The sequence below is a fragment of the Schistocerca americana genome, chromosome 1 (genome assembly GCF_021461395.2).
Source record: "Schistocerca americana isolate TAMUIC-IGC-003095 chromosome 1, iqSchAmer2.1, whole genome shotgun sequence".
NCBI lineage: Eukaryota > Metazoa > Arthropoda > Insecta > Orthoptera > Acrididae > Schistocerca > Schistocerca americana.
In genome coordinates, this window is record NC_060119.1 from 312920398 (window position 1) to 312946953 (window position 26556).

Genomic DNA, 26556 nt, shown 5'->3' on the forward strand with positions numbered 1-26556 from the left:
TTTTTCAGCAAACCTGTCCGAGACTAAGAAAGACGCTCAATAGAAGATTGCAAAAATCTTTGGTCATATATGAGATAGCATAAAAATATCTTACGGATATCAAAGGAGATGTCCAACCCAGAGAGAATTTATTTAGGACCTCTATTATTATAGCTTAGTTAAAAACTGGCACGTGAACTTAACAGAACACAAACTGTTTATTTCCGTTGTAAAATTTGTTTCACTAATGTGAATGATATCAAAAAGTAATGTTGGTATATATTTAAGTTATCAAGTTGTTTACTGACAAGTAAATGGCCTCGATGTAGACATACATACAAAGAAATCACTTATATGTCGTCATCCTTTTATACAATTTCGGTAAAAATTTTAGGTGATGTATAGGACATGGAACCAGTCAACGATAAGGATATAAGGATATTGACAATTTGAATTCTGTACTATGTAGTCCTACTCTAATTATCACCATTAGCACTATGGATTTATTAAAAGTGTAGAGTTTGAACGGTACTGAGAGAAGAACGTCAACTTATTAGATCTTCATTGGTGAAAGAATTGCAAGGTGGGATAGGAAACATTTTTTTACGGGTCGGGAAGAAAAGTTGAAATCATGCAGGCTCCGCTAAAGACACCGTACGAAAGCCTCATTTTCTCTAAGGCTGTCAATATGGCTGTAAATGAGAATCGGTCTACAACGATACAGACGTGATGATACGTGAAAAAAACCTCATACGCACAGACACCAGGATAGGGAATAACCCTTGTTTTGCGAGCGACTTTGTGAAAAAGGGCGGAGAACTGGATTAGATTTAAGCACCTTCTTGCCCTTGAGTTAGGAAAATGCACCTAAAATGTGTAAGAATTAGCAATGATCAACGACAAAGAAGAAAATGGCAACGGAGACTATGTTAAAGTTGCGTGACGTGTATCCACACGATGTGTGACCTGTAATTGTAAAAATTGTCATGATGATATCTTCATTGGCAAAAGATTTCGGATTACACTCCCACTCGGATCTCTGGGAAGGCATTATCAAAGGGGAGGTAACTGTGAAGAAAAGATTGAATAACCAACGAATGGATAACATACTACTAATCGAAGCGTGGTAACATACAACTAATCGGAGCGTGGCATGTAAGAAGTTTGAACGTGGTACAAAAGCTAGAAAGTCAGGATAGGTAAAGGCTCAAAGTAGACATAGTGGGGGTCGGTGAAGAGAAGGATTTCTGGCCGACAAATGTACGGCAATATCAATGGAAACAGAAAATCGTATAAGGGAAGTAGGATTATTGATGATTAGGCGTGAAGGTCTGTGAGTAAGATACTTTGAATAGTTCAGTGATAGGATTATTGTCATCAGAATCGAGAGTAAACAAGCGCCAACGTTAATTGTCCAGGTATAAAATCCGACGTTACAAGCAGATTATGAAGAGTCGGATAAGGTACGTGAGAACGTTGAATACACGATGACAAAAGATTCCTGACTAGCCTGGCATTCACATCTCTGGGAGGAGTTTGCCAAGGTGGAGGCGACCATGGGAAAAAGGCTGAATAACGAACGAAAGGATAGCGTTCTACGAGTCGGGCTGGGGAATGTCCGAAGTATGAACGTGGTAGGGAAGCTAGAAAATGTGAAAAGGGAAATACGAAGGCTCAGTTTAGATATAGTGGGGGTCAGTGTAATGAAACGGAAAAAATACAAGAATTTCTGGTCATACGAGTATAGAGTAATATCAACAGCAGAAGGAAAAGGTATAACAGGAGTAGGATTCATTATGAATGGGAAAGTGCAAGGCAGACCAGGGAATGAGTTACTGTGAACAGTTCAGTGACCGGGTGGTTCTCATCAGAATCGATAGTAGACGGGTAGTTCAGTACGTAAAGGGAGATGAAAATCTGTCATGGAGTTTGGAATGCGGTTGTAGAGGAAGGAATAGGAGGAAGGAATGGGAGAACATAGGCTTGGTAGCAGGAATGAAATATGAGATGACTAATCGAATTCTGCAATAACTTTTAGCTAGTAATAATGAATACACTGTTCAAGAATCACAAGAGGAGGAAGTATACCTGGAAAATATCAGGTGATGTAGAAAAATAGCAGTTAGATTACATCATGGTCAGCCAGAGATTCCGAAATCGGATATTACTTTGTAAGGAGCACACAGGAGCAGATCAAAATTTACTAATGATGAGTAGTCTGAAGTTCAAGATACAAGTCAGGAAAATCACCTCGCAGAGAAATGGCACACAGAAAGAAAGAAATGAGATAACTTTATGTTATATGACGTTACAGGTCCTACCACAATTAACTGGTCAGTAGGTAATTCATTTGAAGAGGAATAAACATCTCTAAAAATTGAAATCACACAAGATGGACTAAAAAACGGGGGTATAAGGAAAGCAGCTGCGAAGAAACATTCTAACAGAAGAAATACTTCATTTGTTTGAGAAAGAAGGAAATAGAAAATTGTTCAGTGAAATTCAGTAAGAAAGAAATATTAGTCACTTAGAAATTAAATAAATAGGAAGTTCAGGGAAGCTAAGGTGAAATGGTTGCACAAAAATTGTGAAGAATCGAAAAAGAAATGAATACGCGAAAGAATGACGCAGCATATAAAGAAGTCAAAACAGGCTTCGGTGAAATTAAATGAAAGAGCGCTAACGCTAAGAGTGCAATGGAATTACCACTGTTAAATGCAGATGTGGAGCGGATGGATGAGAAGAGTCCACTGAAGGACTCTACCAGGAGGAAGACCTGTCTACTGACGTAGTCGAAGAAGAAACAGGAGTCGACAGAGAGGAGATAGGGGATCCAGTATTAGAATGAGAATTTAAAAGAGGTTTGGAAGACATACTATCAAATAAGGCAGATGGAACAAATATTTAAAGGAATTTTTAAAATCTTTGGGGGAAGTGGCAACAAAACGACTGTTCACGTTGGTGTGTAAAATGTATTTGACTGTCAATACACCATCAGACTTTCGAAGAAACATCATCCACACAATTCCGAAAATAATATCAGCCTGCAAATGCGACAATTATCAGCTTGACAGCTCATGCAGTCAGGTTTCTGACAAGAATAATATACATGAGAATGGAAAAGAAAACTGATAATCTTTTAGATGAGAGTCAGTTTGGCTTTGGAAAAGGTAAAGACACAAAAGAGCCAGTTCTGACGTTGCGGTTGATAGACTGTACTAAAATCAAGATATGTTCATATGATTTGTCAAGTTGGAATAAGCGTTTGACAATATAAAATGGTGCATGATGATTGAAATTCTGAAAATAATAGAGATACCCAGTAGGGAATGGTGGATAATATACAATACGTGCAAGAACCAAGAGGGAAAAATAAGACTGGAAGACCAAAATAGAAGAGTTCGTATTAAAAAGGGTATAAGACAGTGATTTAGTCTTTCGCCCCTACTATTCAGCTTGTAGATTTGAGGCAACGACGGAAATAAAAGAAAGTTTCAAGAATGGGATTAAGATTCAAGTTGACAGAATAACGACCGTAAGATTCGCTGACGACATTGCTATTATCAGTGAAAGTGAAAGAGGATTAGGGGATCTGTGAAATGGAACGAACGGTATAATGAGTGCAAAATGTGGCATGAAAGTAAACTGCAAAAAGAAGAAATTAATGAGACGTAGTAGAAATGCTACCATCAGTGAAAGAGAAAAAGGATTACGGTAGCTGTTAAATGGAATGAACGGTATAGTGAGTACAAAATGTGGCCTGAAAGTAAATAGGGAACAAAATGATTCAAATTGCTCTGAGCACTATGGGACTTAACTTCTTAGGTCATCAGTTCCCTAGAACTTAGAACTACTTAAACCTAACTAACCTCAGGACATCACACACATCCATGCCCGAAGCAGGATTTGAACCTGCGACAGTAGCGGTCGCGCGGTTCCAGACTGTAGCGCCTAGAACCGCTCGGCCACCTTGGCTGGCACCTAGGGAACAAAATATCCTATGACGGACGGAGCAAGGAGGGCATAACAAGCAGACTCGCCCTCTCATAAGCGGCTCTCCTGGCCAAGAAAAGTCTACTGGATCAAACATATACCTTAATTTGAGGCAGACATTGCTGAGAATTTACGTTTAGAGCACAGCATTGTATGATACTGAAAGATGGACTTTGGGGAAATCGGAGCAGAAAAAGTCGAAACACTTGAGATGTGGTGCCATAAATGTTGAAAGTAAGGTGGACTGATAAGATAAGGAATGAGGAACCTCTGCGCAGATTATGAGAGGAAAGGAATGCATGGAAAACACTGACAAGGGGATGGATATTAGGTCATCTGATAAGACTTCAGGAAATAAGTTTCGTGCTTATAGAGCTTAAAGCTTGTAGAGGAAGGCAGGCTCACATACATAAAGGAAGTAATGGACGACGTATGTTTCAACCGCTACTCTGAGATGAAAGGTTGGCACAGGAGAGGAATTCATGAAGGGCGCATCAAAACAGTCCGAAGACTGATGACTCAAAAATACACATGATATAAAGAACGTAAAAATCTAATAACCATTATGGGTTGGAACGCTGTAATAGGGGACGTTATGTAAGAAAGGTTTAGGGGAGAATATGGGATTCGTAGTAGGAGTGAGGAGAGGAGGAAGACTAATTGAGTTCTGCAATATATTTAAGTCAGTAACAGCGAATACAGCAAAAACAAAAAGACGAGAAGGTATTCGGGAAAGATGGCTGGAGATACAGGATGGGTCCAGCTGATCATGGTAAGATTGAAATTCCGAGGTTAGTTACTGGGTTGCAAGGTGCACGTAGGAGCGGATGTAGACTTGTATCATAATGTAGTAATCATAGCGTAGACTGAAGTTTAAGAGAATCGTCGCAAGAATCAATTTGGATAGGTGTTTGATACCGAAGTACTAAGGAATGCTGTGATAAGTTTGAAAATATCTAGTATGCAGTTCATCTGAAGAGGTATGAACGCTTCAAAAAAGGACTGTCCCACGCAGAAGTTTGAACAGACAGATATGGGTACAAGGAATTTAACTACAAGGAAAGTTTGGGTAACTAAAGAAGTACTTCAATTGACGGGTGCAAGAGGGAAATAGGAAACTTTGCAGAGAATGATAGTATTACAGTAATATAGGCCGAACTCACTTAGAAACGACATATACAGGGAGTGCAGGGAAGCCAAGGCGATATGGCTGTGAGAGAAATGGGAAGAGACAGAAAAGGATATGGTTCGGAAGGAGTGATTCAGCGTAATAGAAAAGGCAGAGGCGTCAACATTGAGAGTGAAAACGGAATTTCACTACTAAACGCAGAGGAGAAAGCAGACAGATGCAAAGGGTACATTGAGGGTCTCTAAGATGGGTAGATATGGGCAGAAATGGGAGTCGATATTGAAGACATAGGGGACCCAGGGCTAGAGATTAACCGAGCTTTCAAAGACTTGCATTAATGTAAGATAATATCCCTTCAGAATCTCTAAAATCATTGAGGAATGTGGCATCTAAATGGCTATTAAGGTTTGTGTTTAGAATGAATGATAAAGGGGACATACATTAAAACTTTTGGAAAAACATCGTCCACACAATTCCGAAGTTACCAAGGGCAGGTAAGTGTCAGAACTATTTTTCTGTCCGTTTAACAGATCGTCCAAATAGCCAACAAGAATAATATACAGAAGAACGAAAAAAAAGGTCAAGCATCTGACAGATGAAGGTCAGTTGGCCTTCCTGACCCGTCATTCTGACGTGGCGCTTCCTAAGACACAAGAATAATAGAGACACGTTGACAGAAAAACCGTTCGACAAGTTGAAAAGATGCAAGAGGTTTCGAGAAAAATAGGAGTGAGCTATGGAGAATGAGGGATAGTGTATACTATCCGACCAAACGTATCCAGATACTTATTAATGAACATAAATATGGTGTCTGTCCACCCTTCATCTTTTTTATGACTGTAACTCTACTGGGAACTCCTGCAATGAGGCGTCTGAAATTCTGAGAGGGGCCAGCGGCCAACCTTCCTCAGGAGTGGACACCGGAATGGCAGTGATGTTGGATGCTGGGGTCTGGAGTGAAGTCGATTTTCTACCCCAGCCCAAAGGTGTACCATTACTTTCTTGTCAAGACTCTGGATAGACCAATCCACTACAGGAACGCTATTTTCTACAAAGCATCGTCTCACAGATGCTCCTTTATAATAGGGTACACTGTCATCCTGATACAATTATTGCTTCCAAACTGTTCCTGTACTGTATGCAGTACAACACACTGCAAAAATTGTTCATATGCTTCCACATTTAGCGTTTTGTTAAACTAAATAAGGGAAATACACCCTAACCATGGAAAACACCACCATACCATACTTTGTACTTGACTGTCGCCAAATCCAACCCTTCCTCTGGATTGCCACGGGGCCTAACATGATTCGTCACCCTCAGTTACTCATTTTCAGTCGTCTACTATCCATAGTCATCGCTCTTCACACCACTTCAAGCGTCGCTAAGAAATGGCTACAGAAATTATTGGCTTTTGCGCAGCTGCTCGAACCCCTTTCTTTTAAACTCTCTATTCACAGTTATCGTGCTACCTGGGCTGCTGATAGCAATTTATAACCAAAAAGTAGTTCCTCCGATTTCATGTGATTTCTTACAACTACCCTCCCTGTCCTCCAGTGCACTAGATCTCCCTGGTCTCGGCTTACCTGTGGTTGTTCCTTCGTGTATCACACCTCCAACAATCTACTTGGGCAGCTTTAGAGAGACTGAAATGTTCCTGATGGATGCATTACTCCGCTGACATCCGATGACTAGTCCACGTTTGAAGTCACTGAGCTCTCCTACTGTTACCGCTTCTGTACGGACAACATAATACTCCCCACCTCTTTTCATCCTGCTGGGTCGGCATTTGTGACAGCTAGTTGTTTATGGCGCGTTACATAGGGGCGTCCGCATACTTTTGACCTAGAAGTGTGCCGGCCGGTGTGGCCGTGCGGTTATAGGCGCTTCAGTCTGGAACCGCGTGACCGCTACGGTCGCAGGTTCGAGTCCTGCCTCGGGCATGGATGTATGTAGGTTAGTTAGGTTTAATTAGTTCTATGTTCTAGGTGACTGATGACCTCAGAAGTTAAGTCGCATAGTGCTCAGAGCCATTAGCCTAGAAGTGTACCATATGTGTGTACAACAAGAGCGAACATTAAGAATAGAAGACCAAGAACGAAACGCTCTCATTTGTAGTTTTTCGTCACTAGTGTTCAAACTATATACATCGCAGAACCACTGACGGAAATAAAAAATAGTTACAAGAATGGGATGAAATTCAGGGTGAAAGGATATCTACGATAAGATTCGCTGACGACATGTCTTTCCTCGGTGAAACTGAAGAAGAACTGTTGGACATATTGAACGGAATTAAATTCTAATGGAGAGAGAATACATATTGAAAGTAAATCGAAGAGAGTCAAAAGTAAGAAGTAGCTGAAATGAGGTAAGCAATAAAGTTAGAATCAAAATTGGTGATTACGAAGTAGACCATGTTAAGAATTACTCCTACCTAGGAAGCAAAATAACACATGACCGACGAAGCCAGGAGTACATGAGAAGCCAACTAGTACAGACAAAGAGACCGGGCGTTTCTCGCAAAAATACCTCTACTAGTAACAAACAAGGGCCTCAATTTGAGGAAGATATGTCTGGTAATATACGCGTGGAGCCCAGAATTGTATGATAGGAAATCATGGACTGAGAGAAAACCGAAAAGGAGCAGAACAGAAGTGTCTGTGATGTGATCGCATGGAAGGATGTTGAAAATGAAGTGAACTGATAAGGAATGAAGAGGTTCTCTTCAGAATCAGCGCAGAACGAGACACGCAGAAAACACCGAAAGAAAGAGGCGACAAGATGATAGGACGTGTATTAGTAAAGCAAGGAATAATTTCGATTGCAGCAGAGGGAGTTAAAGATTGTAAGAACTGTAGAAGAAGACAGAGATTGGAATAAATAGTTTGGCGGAAGTAGTTGGATGAATGATTTTTAAATATGTAGAGACATACAAAGTCAAGTGAAGAACTATTGAAAAGAAAATAGCGCCTTGTGTGATGTAAGTTTGATAAAAATATTTGCATTTATAATTTTTTATAATATAATAATAATAATAATAATAATAATAATAATAATAATGATAATAAACTTACAAGGAAAATACCAAGCCACAGAAAAAAAGCGGAGATAATCAGCAACACTCCTGTCCATCCGTGTAAGACGTACTGCTGCTCCTTCGCTGAAAATAAAGGCCGTTAAATTAGCATATGTTATTAAACTTGACAGGTGTTGGGTGAAGAAAGGAGGGAAAACAAATTGCATTGCAGTAGGAGCATGTTCACTAGTCTGCACTTAACACACACATCACAGTAACTCACCTTCGGAGTAATGGCTAGATAATTTTCAAATTCTGATCAGTTTTTATGCTTTTCCTCTTCTTTGTGTTCTCGATTTGGAATAAGAGTTGCTCAGGTTACCTTCCATTTCGGAAGGCTGTTGCACTCAGTGACTGTTATACTGACTCATAAATTATAGATTGCAGCGACCTATCCTTTTTTAAATTTTATTGTGCAGATCTAGATTTCGGCTAGAAGCTAGTCATTCTCAATGCACTATTATTTTTCGCTCAATGCATGTAATGCCTGTTGGTCGGACTTCATCCAGTGTCCGCCCCCACATCTGAGTGGTCAGCGTGACGGATTTCCGTCCTACGGGCCCGGGTTCGATTCCTTGCTGGGTCGGGGATTTTCTCCGCTCAGGGACTGGGTGTTATGCTGTTTTCATCATCATTTCATCCCCATTCGGCGCACAGGTCGCCCAATGTGGCGTCGAATGTAATAAGACCTGCACCAAGGCAGCCGGACTTTTCCATGCTTTCATGCACAATTCATTGAATACTGTATTCAATGAATTGTGGATTAAGCCCGACCAACAGGCATTACATGCATTGAGCGAAAGTAATAGTGCATTGAAAATGGCTAGCTTCTAGCCGAAATCTTAATCTGCACAATAAAATTTAAAAAGGACGACTGATCGCTGCAATCTATAATTTATGAGTTGCTGTTCGTTTTGCGTTCCATCTGGGAAGTGATATGGATAACCTGCCGGAATATCCTCATTAACGGAAAAACCTTAAGCTTTTAGACTGAGATACAGAGCGAAACGCAACTTCTCTCACGTAGAAGTTACGTAATTTTTTTAATATGTTTACAGAATTGAGTTAAATGAACAATTAAATTCGGAATACTGCCACACAGCTGGTCCTGTATTTATAGAGTTTTACACACCATTGGGATAAGATGAACACTGATTTGGAAGGGGATATCCCTTTATAAAAGGGGAGAAAGGGATTATGTAATCAATTTTAGGCCTATTTGTCGGATCATGTGCTTCGATAAATGCCGATGTGATAAGGAATACCACTCAATCCATGATAAGAAGAGTGCAGCACTGCACTGATACCAATGGTCATCACTTCGAACACCTTCTGTCAATGAACGTTCATGCCACCTTTTTGACCTTCGTTGACCTTCAAAGACCTTACTGTTACACATCATTGGATTCGATTCGATAACCGCTGTCAGAAACTAGGTAGCAAACTGCAGCATCCCATTTAAAAAAAAGAAAGGTGACCTTCATATTTCTAACGGCACCCCACCTAGCAACAAAAAAGCCGACGTCTTATTATGACCCCCGTTGTCCCATCCAACATTTGTCCCACAAACTTTTCAGCTAATATCATACTTTCGGAGTTATTCTAGGTGGCAGTAGTTAATGACTCACCCTGTATAATGACTAGTCCACGTGTGAAGTAAGTGAGCTCTCCAGAGCGACCCATTCTGCTATTACTGCTTCTCTACTGAAAACGCATAGACCCTTTCTTTCATACTGGGCGTCACCTCTCGCGACATCTATTAGTGAATTCCACCTGACATATGGCTGTCCGAATATGTTTGATCAGATAGTAAACATCTTTCCAAAACAATGGCGGAAGATGTCCTCACTTCATGGTACCTAGATACTTGCAAGTGATTGTAAATCTTGGCAGTATGGGCATGAGATTCATTGCTGGAAATGATGCGATTCCTGTCGCTAGCAGTCTATGCTTCCTTGGTACGCCATCGCTCTGTATTAGCAGTTGCTTGGAAAGACGTAACGGTAGTACAGTTTTTGTTAGTCTCAGATTAGCGGTGTGGGATTCTATAGAGTTGCTTAGTGAATCCATTACATGTATGTCAATTGTGAGTGCACATCGGACCGGGCTAAAATGTGCTTGGTGCACAATATGGCTGTAGAGTGAAAATTTAATTCTAGAAACATCCCCCAGGCTGTGGCTAAGCCATGTCTCCACAATATCCTTTCTTCCAGGAGTGCTAGTTCTGCAAGGTTCACAGGAGAGCTTCTGTGAAGTTTGGAAGGTAGGAGACGAGGTACTCGCGGAATTAAAGCTGTGAGGACGCGGCGTGAGTCGTGCTTGGGTAGCTCAGTTGGTAGACCACTTGCCCGCGGAAGGCAAAGTTTCCGAGTTCGAGTCTCGGCCCGGCACACAGTTTTAATCTGCCAGGAAGTTTCATATCAGCGCACATTCGGCTGTAGAGTGAAAATTTCATTCAATATGGCTGTTGTCTCTTAATATTAGGACTCTTATGGCTTGCCTTAAATTTCCATCCAGTCCAACATCGAGCCAGTGTCGTATTCCAACGCCCAACATGCATGAGTATTGCACGATTCTATCTGTATGCCACGTACAGAGACACAGTGCTGCCCCTTTCAAATACCGTCAAATGCTGGTAACGATGTCTAATGTAAGCACATATCATCCTTCGTAGTCCCTGTCGGTGTTCACCAACCATCAGTCACAGCACATACTTCTTATAATTACACTTTTTGAAGCCTGGCAACATGATCACTTGGTCACAACACTAATGCATCTCTAGTCATTTCTACAATGGTTGATGGCAAACAATGACCATTCCTTCAGGTACTAATTTTTGTTTTTTGCTTTTATTTGTTGTCAGTCAGTGAGTATCGAGACAAACGTACTGCAGCTGGCGAACTCATGCAATCACACTTACGGACGATCCTGAAGTTTTATTCTGCCCTGCTTTAGTTGCCTACCTCACTGTCTTCCAGTATTGGGACCATGACTTATGCATTACAGACTTGTTGATAGTTGTCAAACTTGGCAAGACTGTGTGCTACGACCCCTTATTTGAGTTCGGGTTCTCTTGAACTTTCTTATTCCTCTCTGATGACGAAGTGACTACTTTCACGCCAATATTCGTAGCTGTAAGTTCGAGTGTAAATAGACTAATAACATTTTGACCCAAAATGAAAATCCATATCGAAATATTTATATGGTTATAAATATCAGCTTCCTAAATACTTTTTCTGACGTATGTGCGGGGTTCCATAGCTGATGGTTTCATAAAATTTAATTTAATAATTAATTTAATAATTCAAAGCACGTTAACTTTTTTGTACATTCATCTTCAATTTCAGATCCACAGTAAACTAAAGAAAGCTACAAATCATAGCGAAAAAATAGCCATGCTACATAGTGGTGGAATCACGAAAAATATCGGGGAAGAAGTGTAAAGTTGTATCCCGGTATAAAAATGATGGAAGGAAGCAAACAATGGGGATTATTATTTATTGCCCCGTCAGTGTAGACTTTATTGGAAGACGTGACCTTACCTCGAATTTATCGGTGGCTGAATATGGATGTCGAAAGCATTGTTGCCAATGGACCTATCCTGACATTGGCCTTAAGTGATTTGGAGAAATCACTAAGAGCTCATAAGCGGATTGGCAGGAGGTAGAGTGCGATACTGGTACTCACTAGTGCCAGTCCAGCACCTTCACCGCTGCGCTGTCTCACACGGTGAAAGTGTGTAATAAAAGTTCACTATCCGTGCGCATGTGAATATGTTGCGGGGAAACAATTTTATTAAGGCTATGGCTTTATTCTGCTATAAACTTACAACAAAAATTAACACCAGAATTGGACTCTCTGGAGGTTTCTGAATTAGAGAAAAACGACGTAGCCAACAATGAATCCAAACACGACTCTGATCGGTTTCTGACTAAGAGTTTCCCCTCAGGTGTCGTTTGATAATAATAATTGTTATCGCTATTGCTGAAAAACTCTATCGGTGTGAAAATGAGATGTTTAAAGGTAATATAGAATACTTTTTCCTATTTTCTACCTTCTGGAATGTTCTTGAAACTATCAAATTAGTATTTATAAGTATTTGAAGACATTCTGACTATTTTTGACGATGACCGTCTCAATAAATATGTAAAGTTTTTTTTTTTAAATTACCGCTACCAGTCACAAACTTGGTCAACTTTTGGATTACTTATTTATTTAGCGACATGTTTCGAGGTAAACCTCATCTTCAGGCTAAATGGCATTACAAAAACAACTTTAAAATAAGGCCATACTGATATTACATAGTCTTTTATAAAATATATATAATTTCGTTCGTTAATCGTTAAGTGTTACAACGGCAAATAATTAATTAAAATGCTTGTAATGCAATCCAGTGATATTTTAATCACGTGATGCAATTGTGGTGCAAAGTTTCTTTTTCTAGGTTTCATTGATAGGGCGAGGAAGAAAGATTAATGTAATGGAGAGTAGCAGAAGTGAGATTAGCGAGAAACTTATCGAAATTGGGGCCACTTAGGACGCGTAATGAAGGAATATTTCTACCTAGAAAGCAAAGTAGCACATGGCGGAGGAGCATGGCAGAGATAAAACAAGACTAACACAAGTAAAGACGGTATTGATGATCAAAAGAAGTCGTATCACACATGAGTCTTAGTTGAAAGGGGAAAGTTCTGACGTTGTACTTCAGAAGGCCAGCGCTGTACGGAAGCGAATCATGGACTGTGAACAATTCGCTAAAAGAAGGTATTCTATTCGTTTAAGAAGTGGTACTACAGAAGGAAGTTGTCCACAGAACCTGTGAGGAGAGAAACACACGGAAAGCGTTGCCAAGTAGGAAGGAGAGAATGACAGGATCTGTGTTAAGACGTCAAGGAGTGATAGATATAGATCCCAAAGGCTTCAAGTGCTGCTTTGCGATCAAGAGGTTGGCCTAGGTGAGCAATTCGCGACGGGACGCATGAAATCATGACAATAGTAAAAATGAGGATTCGTGCTAAACGGAATTTAATCGCCTAGTGTGGCTTGAACTGGGATACATTGGTGGCAATCGCTCCCTCAGAACAGTAGTATTTTTGGCAGAGGCAGTGGCCGTTACGCGAGCTCTCCAGTTCTTTTAGCTGCTTGGACTGACCACATGTGACTTCTTAAGTCCTATAGGATATTAACATCCCAGCAATATGGTTCAAATGGCTCTGAGCACTATGGGATTGAACTGCTTAGGTCATCAGTCCCCTAGAACTTAGTGCATTGCCCCGTTACTGCGCTTGAGAAAACGGAAATTGCGAAAGGAAGTGAACACATTTTGCAGCATGTGTACTGTGTACAAAAGAGGAAGACATCGAAGATTATGGTTGTGTGTATCAAATGCATAGTGTACCCTGCCATAAAGCAGAATCTGAGGCAATTGTTTGAGGACAACAACATTGTCTTGCTGCAGGAGAGGGTGCTCAGTGTGTGGGCGAACGCTACGAAATCGAGAACTCGATTACAGCACGCTGCTTCTTATGCACCGACATAGTTACTTTACACACTGACATGCTACACACTACAGCTTGGAGCCATCTAAATGGTTCAAATGGCTCTGAGCACTATGGGACTTAACATCTGAGGTCATCAGTCCTCTAGAACTTAGAACTACTTAAACCTAACTAACCTAAGGACATCACACACATCCATGCCCGAGGCAGGATTCGAACCTGCGACCGCAGTGGTCTCGCGGTTCCAGATTGTAGTGCCTAGAACCGCTCGGCCACTCCGGGCGGCTCAGCAATATGTACAGACGACATCCATGCTCTAGAAATGATCGATAAGGTGGTTAAGTTATCATAGTTTGGTAATATGATACACTTTATGAACTAAAAAAAAAGAAAAAAAAACCATGGACGAATCGCACCCAAGTCATATAATGATTACGAACAGGAGTGAAAGGGAACACAATGAGAAAAGGGCCGCCGATACTACGAATGATCCCTCCAAAATGTTGTGGCTTACTAGCGGTTCTAGGCGCTCAGTCAGGAATCGCGCGACTGCTACGGTCGCAGGTTCGAATCCTGCCTCGGGCATGGATGTGTGTGATGTCCTTAGGTTAGTTAGGTTTAAGTAGTTCTAAGTTCTCGGGGACTGATGACCATAGATGTTAAGTCCCATAGTGCTCAGAGCCATTTGAACCATTTTGTTGTGGCTTATCGATTCTGCATGCAGTAGACGACGCGTAACGCACATTATAAAAATGCGCTTTTACTACGAAAAATTCCGAAGTTGTCTCCGTAGGATAGGCGTCAGAGGAACGCTTGTGAGTGCTATTGTGAGCAGTAAGTAATTTTGCTCTTAAATATTTACTACTAGCATCATAAAATGCAGCAACATAGAGGTTGAACACCGTCGTTTATTTTATTTTTATTTTTTTTCTAAAAGACGACTGTAACCGTCACATATTCCCATGCCTCCTGTACCATCTCATGGATTGTGTGTCAGATGACACTAAAAATCTACATATGTTTTAATATCTACCTTACAGACTCCACAATATTAAAGGAAGACTACCTAGCAATTTCGTTTCAGAACAAATTACTGTGTATGTTCTGCTATGTACCTTTCTATGCACAATAAAAGAATATTTGTCGCCAGTTACCTAGATTTGTTATTTTAATCAGATATAAACTGTTAAGTGCTTTGAAAATGATTAATAATCATCAAATGTTCCACCTATGGAATAAAATGCGTGACAATAAGATTTCATTGCATTCGTTCCCGTGGCAGTGATAGATTTTACTGCATATCTGACGCCGTCCGTAAGTTTGGAAGCAATGAGTAAGTCTTTTTTACTAATATCAAAGCTTGAGTCACTCTGTGTTATAAGTTCTGGTGGCTCATTCGACAGACTGTGAGCGGCAAGTGTTCAGATCAGATACAGCATACAGTTTTGTCACAAATGCTCGAGATCTATGTAACTGGCAGAACACTGGAACCACATACCGCCACAGTAGATGCATATACTTACTAAACAAATTATACAAAGATACACTTGGCACTAAATACATATCCGTGTTAAGGCCCCTGTGGCACCGCACAGCCAGTGGAGTCGCAAACGGACCGTGCTGTGTTTCGGCAGCGCCACGCGCCTGACCCCGTTCTCACACAGGCGGCCAACAGCGGACGCAGCCGACACTCGATACCCGCTAAACTCTGCTCGCGCATTCTCCGCTCCGCTGTTTACGTCGCAGCGTCCCAGCTGTGGCACGAGCGTTCGCCAGCGGCCCCAACTGTAAGGCAGATGAGAGCTACGAGCCCTTACCGTTTCTAGTGCACTGCTGGCCATTAAAGCTGCAAACCATCAACAGACTTCAAGCAGGTGTGAAACGTGGTACTTTCTTGGAAGTCCGTTTATTTCCATTTCAACGTAGCAGAACATAATAGTTAGAAGTAATGCATTCTACGCTATGTACACAGGGTGATTTCGCTGCCCCTACCTATGAGTTTTACGCAACCCGCGACGCCTTTAGTTACCATGTGCAACTACTGCATCAAAGGTGATCTATATAAATTTGTTCTTCTTTGATAACTGGAAAACTGTAGCCTCCAGCGAAAACGCATGCCAACAAGAAACATGACTACATTACATTTCCTACAAAAATACCATGTTCATTATTTTCTGTGGAACTAATACAAGGTGTGATCGGAAAGTGTTAAGAATCGGCTTGCAATTGTACATACTCACATGCTACTGTGATGAATCTCCTTCAAAATAGTCCCCTTCTGACTGAAAACACCGACTCCAACGGTGTTTCCGCTATTGGAAACATTCCTGGAAATTTTATTCCTGAAGTGTATTATGGACGCTCTCCGTATTTGCCTGCATGTCTTCAATCAAGTCAAATCGCTTCCCGTTTAGAGAAAATTTCAGTTTAGGAAACAGGTAGAAGTCCGCACGGGCTAAATCAGGAGAATATGATGATTGTGGAAGCACAGGAATTTTGAAGTTGGTCAAAAATTCAACGATGGAGATGGCACGATGCGTTGGAGCATTGTCACAGTGTAGCACCCAACTCCTGTCTTTCCACAACGCAGGCCTTTTCTTCCGCACCTTTTCGCGCAAACGCTCAAGGACACAATTGTAGTATTCGTGGTTAATTTTCTGTCCTCCGGGGGTAAATCCATGATGCACAATACCGGTAGAATCGAAAAAAATCGCCAACATTGTCTTCACCTCCGACCGACTTTGCCGTGCTTTTTTCGGTCGTGGTGAACCTGGAGTGTTCCACTGCGAAGACTGCACTTTGGTTTCACTATCATATCCATATACGCACGATTCGCCACCTGTAATTATCCTATTCAAAAAAAATCTGGGTCATTTCTAGTCTGATTAATCAGTTGTTGGCACTCTTCAAGCCGGTATTGTCTCTGGTCAGTTGACAACACTTTTGGAGAGAATTTTGCGGACACTCGACGTATGTTAAGATCGTCAGTTAAAATTGACTGAACTGCCTAAAATCTTAAATTAAGTTCATCAGCCATCTCCCTATTTGTAAGTCTACGATCAGAGCACACTAAGTCGCGAACTTTCACAACATTTTCATTCTTTTTGAGGTGGAAGGACAGCCGCATCGTGGTTCATCTTCAAATGATTCGCGGCCATTTTTAAATCTGTTAAACCAGACAGAAACATTTTATTGGTTCATACAATTACCTCCAAAAGCTGTTTTTAATAGTTCGTAAGTCTCAGAAGCTGATTTCCCGGTTTTAATAAAAATTTCACACAAACTCATTGTTCCGTTTTTATGTCCATTTTCACGCAGACAGAATCCGGCAACAAGCCCTAACAGACCCGTACTCAACCAGGTACCACAACGAACTGAATAAAGGAAATGCAGTTTCCTGTCAGAGGGAATTCAAGGACAAGGCAATGACGCATTCACCACCGTCCGTGTACGGGCCCGCCAAAACAGCAAGCAGTAGCGGATCCATTCTTAAAACTTTCCAATCACACCTCATAGTTTGCGTGAACTTTGATGTACTAGCCAACCTAAAAGCACGATACTGACGAAGGCTGTAGTTATTAGTCTGCAAATGAACCAAATACAGATGTAACATTGTTTCACCCAGTGTAGAAACATACACAAATATGCACATATATGTACATATACATATAGATACACATCTTCACATATGTACATGTAAACACACACAAACACTAACACGCCCACATACTCTCTCTCTCTCTCTCTCACACCACACACACACACACACACACACACACACACACACACACACACACACACGCACACACACAAACTTCGTATGTATGCACATATATATAAGAGCATGCTGAAGAGGAGGGTGTCGACGTCCATATACATCACACTGATTAGACCTTTGGTGACGTACGCAGCTCCAGTCTGGGGATATGCAGCTCCTACACGACTGCGCCGCCTGCAGGTAATACAGAACAAAGTGCTACGAATCATTAGCAACGCTCCACCCTACACACGCACCGTGGATCTTCACCAAGAATACCGCCTATATACCCTCAAGGAAGTATTCAAAAAACACACCACAGGACTATACAGGAACTCGAGACACTCGAACAATCCTTTCATCCTCACTCTGGGAAACTACAATCACAACCACAGGTGGAAGCACAAGCGGCCAAAGACACTACTAGCTAGGACATATCCACCCATGGTAAACTAACATACACAAAGAAGCGAAAAACGTCGGCAAGCCCCTGCACATCAGCAACACTGATTGGCAATTACCAGCTGCTATTAGAGCCGACCAAAAGGCCACAGCATGGACACCGACGAGCTCGTCGACTGACGCACAAACAAACCGCCAACATTACCTTACACTGTGAATCCGATATATGACGTATCTGACACAAAAACGATAGTAAACCTAACTGTTGCAGGTTGCTGACGCTGAAGAGAGCTCTGCACCGGCACCCAGCGCCAGCCTCCGAGCAACACAACCGCACAACGTCAAAGGTATCGACATGCATGATACCCACTACTAACAAAGCCTACCCTTGCACGACACATCGCAGGCAGCAAGACATTCACTGCTGCTCTTACCACCCGACCTAACTATCGCAGAGGTTTTTTTTCCCTGGGCTCTTGCCTTGGCACTTTTTTACCTCTTCCCTTCAGACCACTACCCTTCGTTCGACTTCGACCCAATCTATCTCCAGATGAGCGCGTATTAATGGTTAACCTTAACCAGACGTACGCAAACATTGCAGTACCCACATCCTGCGACACCTCACTTTAGTGAATACTAACCCCTATGCAGAGATGGCAGTAGACTTATTGAGTTTGCCATCATGCCGGTGTGGGCGTGGAGGGGCTCCACCTCTTTTTGAAAAAGACTAATAACCCTGAATTATTTATGTAAAATCTATTAAAGCGAACGTTCTAACATTCTTTATTCTTCGTATCTATATATTTGCAACTCTCTGACGCTAGAGGGCTCCAAGCTGTAGTGTGTAACATGGCAGTGTGTAAAGTAACTATGTCGGTGCGTGAGAAGCAGCATGCTGTAATCGAGTTCTCGATTTCGTAGCGTTCGTCCACACACCGAGCACCCTCTCCTGCTGCAAGACAATGTTGTTGTCCTCAAACAATTGCCTCAGATTCTGCTTTATGGTAGGATACACTATGCATTTGATACACACAACCATCATCTCCGATGTCTTCCTCTTTTGTACACAGTACACATGCTGCAAAATGTATTCACTTCCTTCCGCAATTTGCGTTTTCTCAAGTGCAGTAACGTGACAACACACTATCTACAAAGCACAAACCCCATACCGTAACCCCACCTCAGGGTACTTCACTGTTGGCACTACACATGGCAGCAGGCAAGGTTCTCCAGGGATTACTCGTTTCCATTCACACACTGCCCAGTGGTGTCACTATTTACTCTAACCCAACCATCACTTAGCACTCAACTACCATTGTACCATTGTACCTCATTCTTTATAACTCCCTTCCCAAAGCCCGTGTGCTGCCTGGACTGCTGGTAGCATTGTGGAGCTCACGAGAGATTCCTCCCACTGATATAATGCGATTTCATACAGTCACCCTCCGCAACGCCGGACGGTCTCTTCCCGACAGTATACTAGGTCTGCCAGGTGATGATTTATCTGTGGTCGCTCCTCGGCGTTTCCACTTCACAATCACACGAGCAACAGGCGACATGGGCAACTTTAGAGGGTTAAAATGTTTCTGAAGGATTTGTTACTCACGTGACATCCAGTGACTAGTCCCCATTCGAAGTCTCTGTGGTTTCCTGATCCACCCACTCTGCTCTTACTGCTTCTTTAGTGACAATGCCGCACGCCTCCTATTATACTGGCGGGTCCGCCTCTCGTGACACTCAGAGCTCCGTTTCACATTACATAGGGATGCTTGGATATTTTTGACCAGATAGTGTATATTTGACGGCGGTAAAATCTTATACATTATGGGGTATCATTCTTTGGGAATAGTTAATCGAGAGGCAAGAACTGTTTTAGACGAGCTTGATTTTGTGATGGCAAAATGCTTCAACTGTATTGGGTTCAATAGCACAGACTGCCTATGGTTTAGAACGGATAAAAGTTCATTTCAGGAAAGTGATATGAGAGCAAGACAGTTTTGATTTCTTCACGTCCTCTCTTCTTTGCATCGGTCTTTCTGTGCCAATACGTTTGCGAAGAACGGGGGCATTATAAAGGTAACCTCCTGTCACGTGTGCCAGCCAATAAACACACACGAAGAAAACTTTTGCATCACCCCAATTCCCAGAACTCCTGAAGATAGAAGTAGACTGTGGATATTGTACCACAGACACAGTCACTTGGCTGTTCAGAAATGTCACTAAACCCACCCAAAGATTTAAATAACCATGTATGAGCAGCGCCTATTAGACAGAGGGGGTTCGACAACCAATCAGTTTCAGTCATTCCACCAGGAAGGAGGTACACGGCTCGTGATGTCTGTAGTTCAACCATGCCTAGACGGTCAATACCTCTGTTCGACCGCGTCCGCATTGTTACTTTGTGCCAGAAAGGGCTCTCATCAAAGGAAGTGTCCAGGCGTCTCGGAGTCAATCTAGCCGATGTTGTTCGAATATCAAGGAGATACAGAGAGACATGTCTCGCTCAGGCCGCCCAAGGGCTACTACTGCAGTGGATTACCACTACCTACGGATTATGGCTCGGAAGAACCCTGACAGCAACACGCCATCATGTTGAATAATGCTTTTCGTGCAGCCAGGACTCGAACTGTGTGTAATAGGCAGCATGATACGCAACTTCACTCCCGACGTCCATGGCGAGGTTTATCTTTGCAATCACGACACCATGCAGCGAGGTACAGATGGGGCCAACAACACACCGATTGGACCGCTCAGGATTGGCATCACGTTCTCTTCACCCATGAGTGTCGCATATGCCTTCAACCAGCCAATCGTCGGAGACGTGTTTGGAGTCAACCCGGTCAGGCTGAACGCCTTAGACACACTGCCCAGCGAGTGTAGCAAGGTGGAGGGTTTTTGCTGTTTTTGGGTGGCATTATGTGGGGCCGACGTACGCCGCTGGTGGTCATGGAAGACGCCGTAACGGCTGTACGATACGTGACTGCCATCCTCCGACCGATAGTGCAACCATAGCGGCAGCATATTGGCTAGGCCATCGTCTTCATGGACGACAATTCGCGCCCCCATCGAGCGCATCTTGTGAATGATTTCCTTCAGGATAACGACATCGCTCGGCTAGAGTGGTCAGCATGTTTTCCAGACATGAACCCTATAGAACACGCCTGGGGTAGATTGAAAAGGGCTGTTTATGGACGGCGGGACCCACCAACCAGTCTGAGGAATCTACGCCGAATCGCCGTTGATGAGTAGGTCAATCCGGATCAAAAGTGCCTTGATGAACTTGTGGATGGTATGGCACGACGATTACAGGCATGCATCAATTCAAGAGGACGTGTTGCTGGGTATTAGAAGTACCGGTGTCTACAGCAATCGGGACCACCACCTGTGAAGGTCTTGTTGTATGGCGGTACAACATGCAATGTGTGGTTTTCATGAGCAATAGAAATGGCGGAAATGATGTGTTTATAGATCTGTGTTCCAATTTTCTGTACAGGTTCGTAAACTTTAGCAACACAGGTGATGCAAAACATTGTTGATGTGTGTACATCTCTTCATGCAGTGCAGGATCAGCCAGTTGCCACGCCTTTTTTGTCCATGGATGCCGACTATACACAATGCTGTGCCATACAGTAATGAGAATGTGTGAGGACGACAGAAAACTGGCGACCTATACCAGTTACGGTCGTGTGCTGGCGGCACTGGTGTCGGATCCACAGTGTCTACGGTGAGTATCGCAGCTGAGGAGGAAAGCATATCAGACTGGTCAGACACTTCTGGAGCTGCTGCAGGTTTTGGGTTGTGAGTAGAATGGTGGACAAGTAATGATGTTTATTAATGGGTATTCTGAATTTAAAACATTACTGTCCGATGGAAGCAACACACATGCGTCGTTCCAAGAAAGACAGAATGCAGAACTCCACATTTAGCGCCTTTCAGTGTGTTCTATTCTCTGCGGCTGCGAACATTCGCGAAAGATGTCATATTAATGCTACGTTAAACCGTGTTCTTGTTCCAAACAGCATAACTTGACTAGTTCTGGACCCCAGCTGGTTTTTGAAAAACGTTTTAAAGGTGAAGCTTTTTAGTTGTTATCTAATTTTTATTTTTATTTTGCGTCATCGGTCTTGTTACTGGTTTGATACTGCCGGCCATGCCTTCCTCTTCTATGTGATCTCTTCACCTTTGAGTGGTTCTTGCATCAAATACCCTCGATTATTTGTGCGATACGTTCAAATTTCAGATATCTAGCCACACATTCACAATCGTTTCGCAAACGGCTCATATTTAAGTCCATGTTTACTGGAAAGGTTTTTCTTCTATTATTGTATATTTTCGTCCTGGTCAATTTTCGATGCTCATTATTATACGTTTCGTATACCACACTAAGTCGATTGTACGTAGAATGCGGTACAAATTGTCGGCGTGCCGTGATTCTTTGTACCCTTGTGGTCAACATGGAAGAGTGTAGTGCTATTTCTCAAATACTTCCATGATCTGTAGAAATTATTATTGATAGCTGGCAAGCTATAACCACACGTTCCTTTTATCTTAATATGATTTTAAATAGACAAACAATGGCTTTCAGTTAAAGTAACCTATGTACACCGAAATATGATCTATACGATATGTTGAACTTAATAGACAAATTTATTTTTTGTTAATCAAAATCTGCTCGAATATATTTTACAATGAGAATTTGAGACTAGAGATATATGTTGCAGAGAAAATACTTACAGAGGAAAAGTTGGAATTTGTAGGCGTACAGACCTCGAATAATGGGCGTTATCTCTGAAAAGAAAAAAAGGATGACAGAGATTTGATATGTCTTGCAACATGTGCACAACAAACAAAAGTGTAATGTTTAAGTGATAGAAACAGCATAAAGCTACGCAGATGAATGAGAGCACTTTTAGTAGGAATCCTGCTCGAACGACACGGTTCTGAGTTCCATTACCGAAAACCATAAGCATTAGTTTGAGGACGTTTATTACATCATACATTCCTGTGCAAAAGCGGAAGAATTATTCTCGAGTCGGCTTACAGGTTGCATCTTAATGATTATCCACCAAAAAATCTATTGCGGCACTGCTTGTATAATAAGGTAAGAAGATACGGAAATGTAGCTCAGATCAGTTTGTCTCTGAGAAAATCTTTCAGTTTTCCTTTTTTTTTTTTTCAATGTTGTTTCTTCCCTCCTTGCAAACAACCCACGAGCCAGTCATCGACGCTTATTGGAGTTATCTGGTGAGCACCTTAGCGTGTAGTCTCCACGAACTGTTAGTAGGAGCTATCCGCTGTGCTGCAAGATTCTCTGTGTTATATACATAATGAGTCAAAAAGGACTTTATAACTTTGGAATGATGTAGAAATTTATTAAGAAAACTTACAGAATCGGTAGATGTGTCATTTTGTAGCAAACAACCTCAAGTTTCACACAAAAGTGTCAAGTGTCATTTTGCTTCGATGTGACTTATATTTGTGATGCGGCAAACATTCCACCGATAATCAAATTCTTCCCGCCCTTTTTGAGGCAAATAGGGTGTATCCTGTGTAATGGCAGCGTAGATTCGACTTTTCAGGTCAGCTAAATTGTTTGGTAGAGAAGGAACATACAAGTGGTATTTAATGAAACCCCAGAGGATGAACTCCAGAGGTGTGAAGTAGGGGAGCGAGGTGGCCATGCGACAGGCCTTTCATGGCCAATCCACCGATCTGGGAAGCTCTGCTCTGGCGCTTCTGTTAGCAGAATGGGCTACTGATCAACTGCATGAATCAATCTTGAGGTTGTTTGCTAGAAAATGACGCATATGTCGATTCTGTAAGTTACGTTAGTAAATTTCTGTATAATTTCAAAGTTGGAACATCCTGTGTTGTTTTATGATTGAGTTAATCGCAGTTTTATTTAAATAATTTACTGGTTCCAACCTGGCTTGTTTACATTGCTAAGACTGGTTTTGTTGGAGATATTTGGGGCGGTTTTTCTGCTTTCGCTCTATCGAGTTCGAGCCCTATTGATAATTTATGAACATTTTATGAGCTGGTTATTTCTGATTTATTTTGTACTCAGGATTAATTTAAGTTGCTTGGGTCCTTTAATGAGACAACCGCTTCTAGTTTATGAGAATTCTAACAGTGTTCTTCTGATTTACGTAAGTATCGTATGACAGTTCACGATACTGATATTTCGAGTCTCCAGCCGGAACATATCGTCATCTGGATACAATATATGGCGGGTTAGCGCGACGGATTACCCACCTGATCATGGCGGCCAGGTGGAGCGCCGAAATATTGTGTCCAGATGACGATATGTTCCGGCTGCAGACTCGACATGAGAGAGTTTACGGAACCACATAATAGTTCACTTTTTTGTTTTTACAGGTGCATATTGCCCGTTGTGATCTGGTGTCAACTAAATGTTTGTTGATATTCTTTTCGCTAGGCAATATTGCGGGTATTTCGATTACCGGCATTTGAAGCCGACTGCAGAACGATTCTACTGCCGCAAATGTACACTGGTGTCCAAAATTAAATCAACAAACCTCTGTTTCCCCGTACTTTGTCTAATTCACGATACAACCGCATAAACTGTCAGCAGATGTCATTACGATCGTGTTCTGTACGGAAGATGGCATTCGATCAACGGGCAACCACACCAACAATGACGTCTGGACACCTATCAAACGGAGTAGTGTTTGCGGGACAGTCCCACATGCACAATCACTGTGTACACATTCACAGATGATGCAGTATGGCACAAAGAAGACGCCCACAGATTCTGTGCTGTGGAAGGCCATATAAAGAATGGAAGCAGGAGAGTCGCAAACTGACGTGGTCCGATGGCCTAATGTAACTCGTTTCTCGAATGAGGCGACAATTTATAGAGATCGAAACTGTATGCCTGAGCCCAGGGCAGGACAGACCACGTGTCACATCAGAAACAGGGGATCGTTATTTGGTTGTACGGGCACGACCCTACCGCCTTAGTACTGCACTGCAACTGTTATCTGCATCCCATGGACATATTGTATCGAGGGAAACGGTGTACAGAAGGCAGCAGCTGAGTGGTCTTTATTGTTGGACACCTGCTGTCTGTTTACCTCTTGCGTATCATCACAGACGGAAACGTCTAGAGTGGAGCCATCAATATGCCATTAGGGCGGTCTAACAGTTTGCCAATGCTCTTTTCACATATGAGTCCCGATTTGGTCTAGAGAGTGATTCTCAACAGATTTGCATCTGGAGGACACGTGGAACACAGTTTCGAAAGAGAAGGATCCCTAATGGTGTGGGCAGGGATTTTAAGGTGAATCAGAAAGACTTAACTGCAGTCAGTTACTGTGAGGGGTTCTTGAGATCTCATGCGCCGTTGTTGCTAGGGCTATGGACCAAGACTTCGTGTTGATGGACGGAAATGCTCGACCTCATAGAGCACACGGGTGGTTGATTATTTTTTGGAAGCGGAAGATACTGAGCGCATGGCGGGGCCTCCTTGCTCGTCCGATTTGAATCCCATAGAGCATGTCTGGGTGCACTAGGGAGACGGGATGCGTCACGTTAGCATCCGCCAATCACTCTCCAAGACTTGTGAGCTGTGCAGGAAGAATGGGCGTTATCGCTTCAACATGAAATTGATGACATCATTCACACAATGTCCAGTCGTTGTGAGGTGATCTGTTGGTATCAGAGGCGATCACATCCGATACTGAACACACTGTCCAGTTGTCAGAATGTGCGAGCAAACACGTTATATGTTGAAAAAATACGAACATTTTTGTCTACCATTATGCGTGTTGCAGTTAATAACGCTCTGTATTATTTACAGTGTTTCTACTTTACTATCACCTGTTTTGTGGAAAAATAAACGTAACCTTGCAAAATTTCCGTTTGTTGCTTTAATTTTGGACACCAGCATATATTTCGCTTAGGGGCTACGGAAGTGAGAGAAATTTGTGCTCGTACAGAGCCTTGTAGACAGCCATTTTCCCCCCGCTCTGTTTGTGATTAGAACAGGAAAGGAAATTACCAGTAGCGGTACATGGTACCCTCCGGCATGCAATACATATATAAAATCTGGAACGTTTGTTAGTTGAAATATTTCCTGTCTGTTGTAGTTGTAGCTGTATTCATACTGTGGTTAGCTGAATTTATTTTGAGACAGAACCAGCTGAGTGAGGTGAGGCTCGACGCAATGTCACGATTTGAAATTTCAAATTAATATTGATCAAATTTTAATCACCAATTGTTTGTTGCTGACTTTCTTGGGCTGTTATAAATAATTGCATTCATTTGCGTTTGTCAAATTTCACGTGTTAAATAGACTCCACATGACAGTTTTCACAACTTATTAAATAAAATCAATTTGTTCCTGAGTGATGTGTTATGTTTCTTTCAGGCGTGGCCACTCGCAGTTCCTTGCTTGCTACCGTTTTCATTTGTTCTTCTTCGAATAAGGGACGTGGATGGTTTCTGTGAATTTTTACAGAATAAAAGTTTATAAATCAGAAAGATTCTACAAAAACAACGTTCTTGTGACTCATGTTATTATCATGCATAACGGAGAACTAAGCACATTTTGTGTAGGAGACTAGTCTTGATGAGTTTCAAGAGGAAAAATACCGTACAGAGGTTTGCAAAGTAAAGGACGCAGTTATCTTAAAACTCCACATACGTAATTGAGTGGTCAGTGCTTCCTATTGCCATCAGGAGGACCTGGGTTGAATTT

At 42.0% G+C, this 26556-nt stretch overlaps 1 protein-coding gene across 1 annotated transcript in view; it reads right to left on the bottom strand.

Annotated features, from left to right (window-relative positions):
• LOC124622254 overlaps nucleotides 1-26556 on the bottom strand; it is a 110794-nt gene that overhangs the window by 24999 nt on the left and 59239 nt on the right. Inside the window, exons 6-7 of the mRNA XM_047147918.1 lie at nucleotides 22569-22622; nucleotides 8176-8261 (exon numbers count right to left, since the gene is read on the bottom strand). Of these exons, the coding sequence (XP_047003874.1) occupies nucleotides 8176-8261; nucleotides 22569-22622 (140 nt within the window). The remainder of the gene's footprint in view (nucleotides 1-8175; nucleotides 8262-22568; nucleotides 22623-26556) is intronic.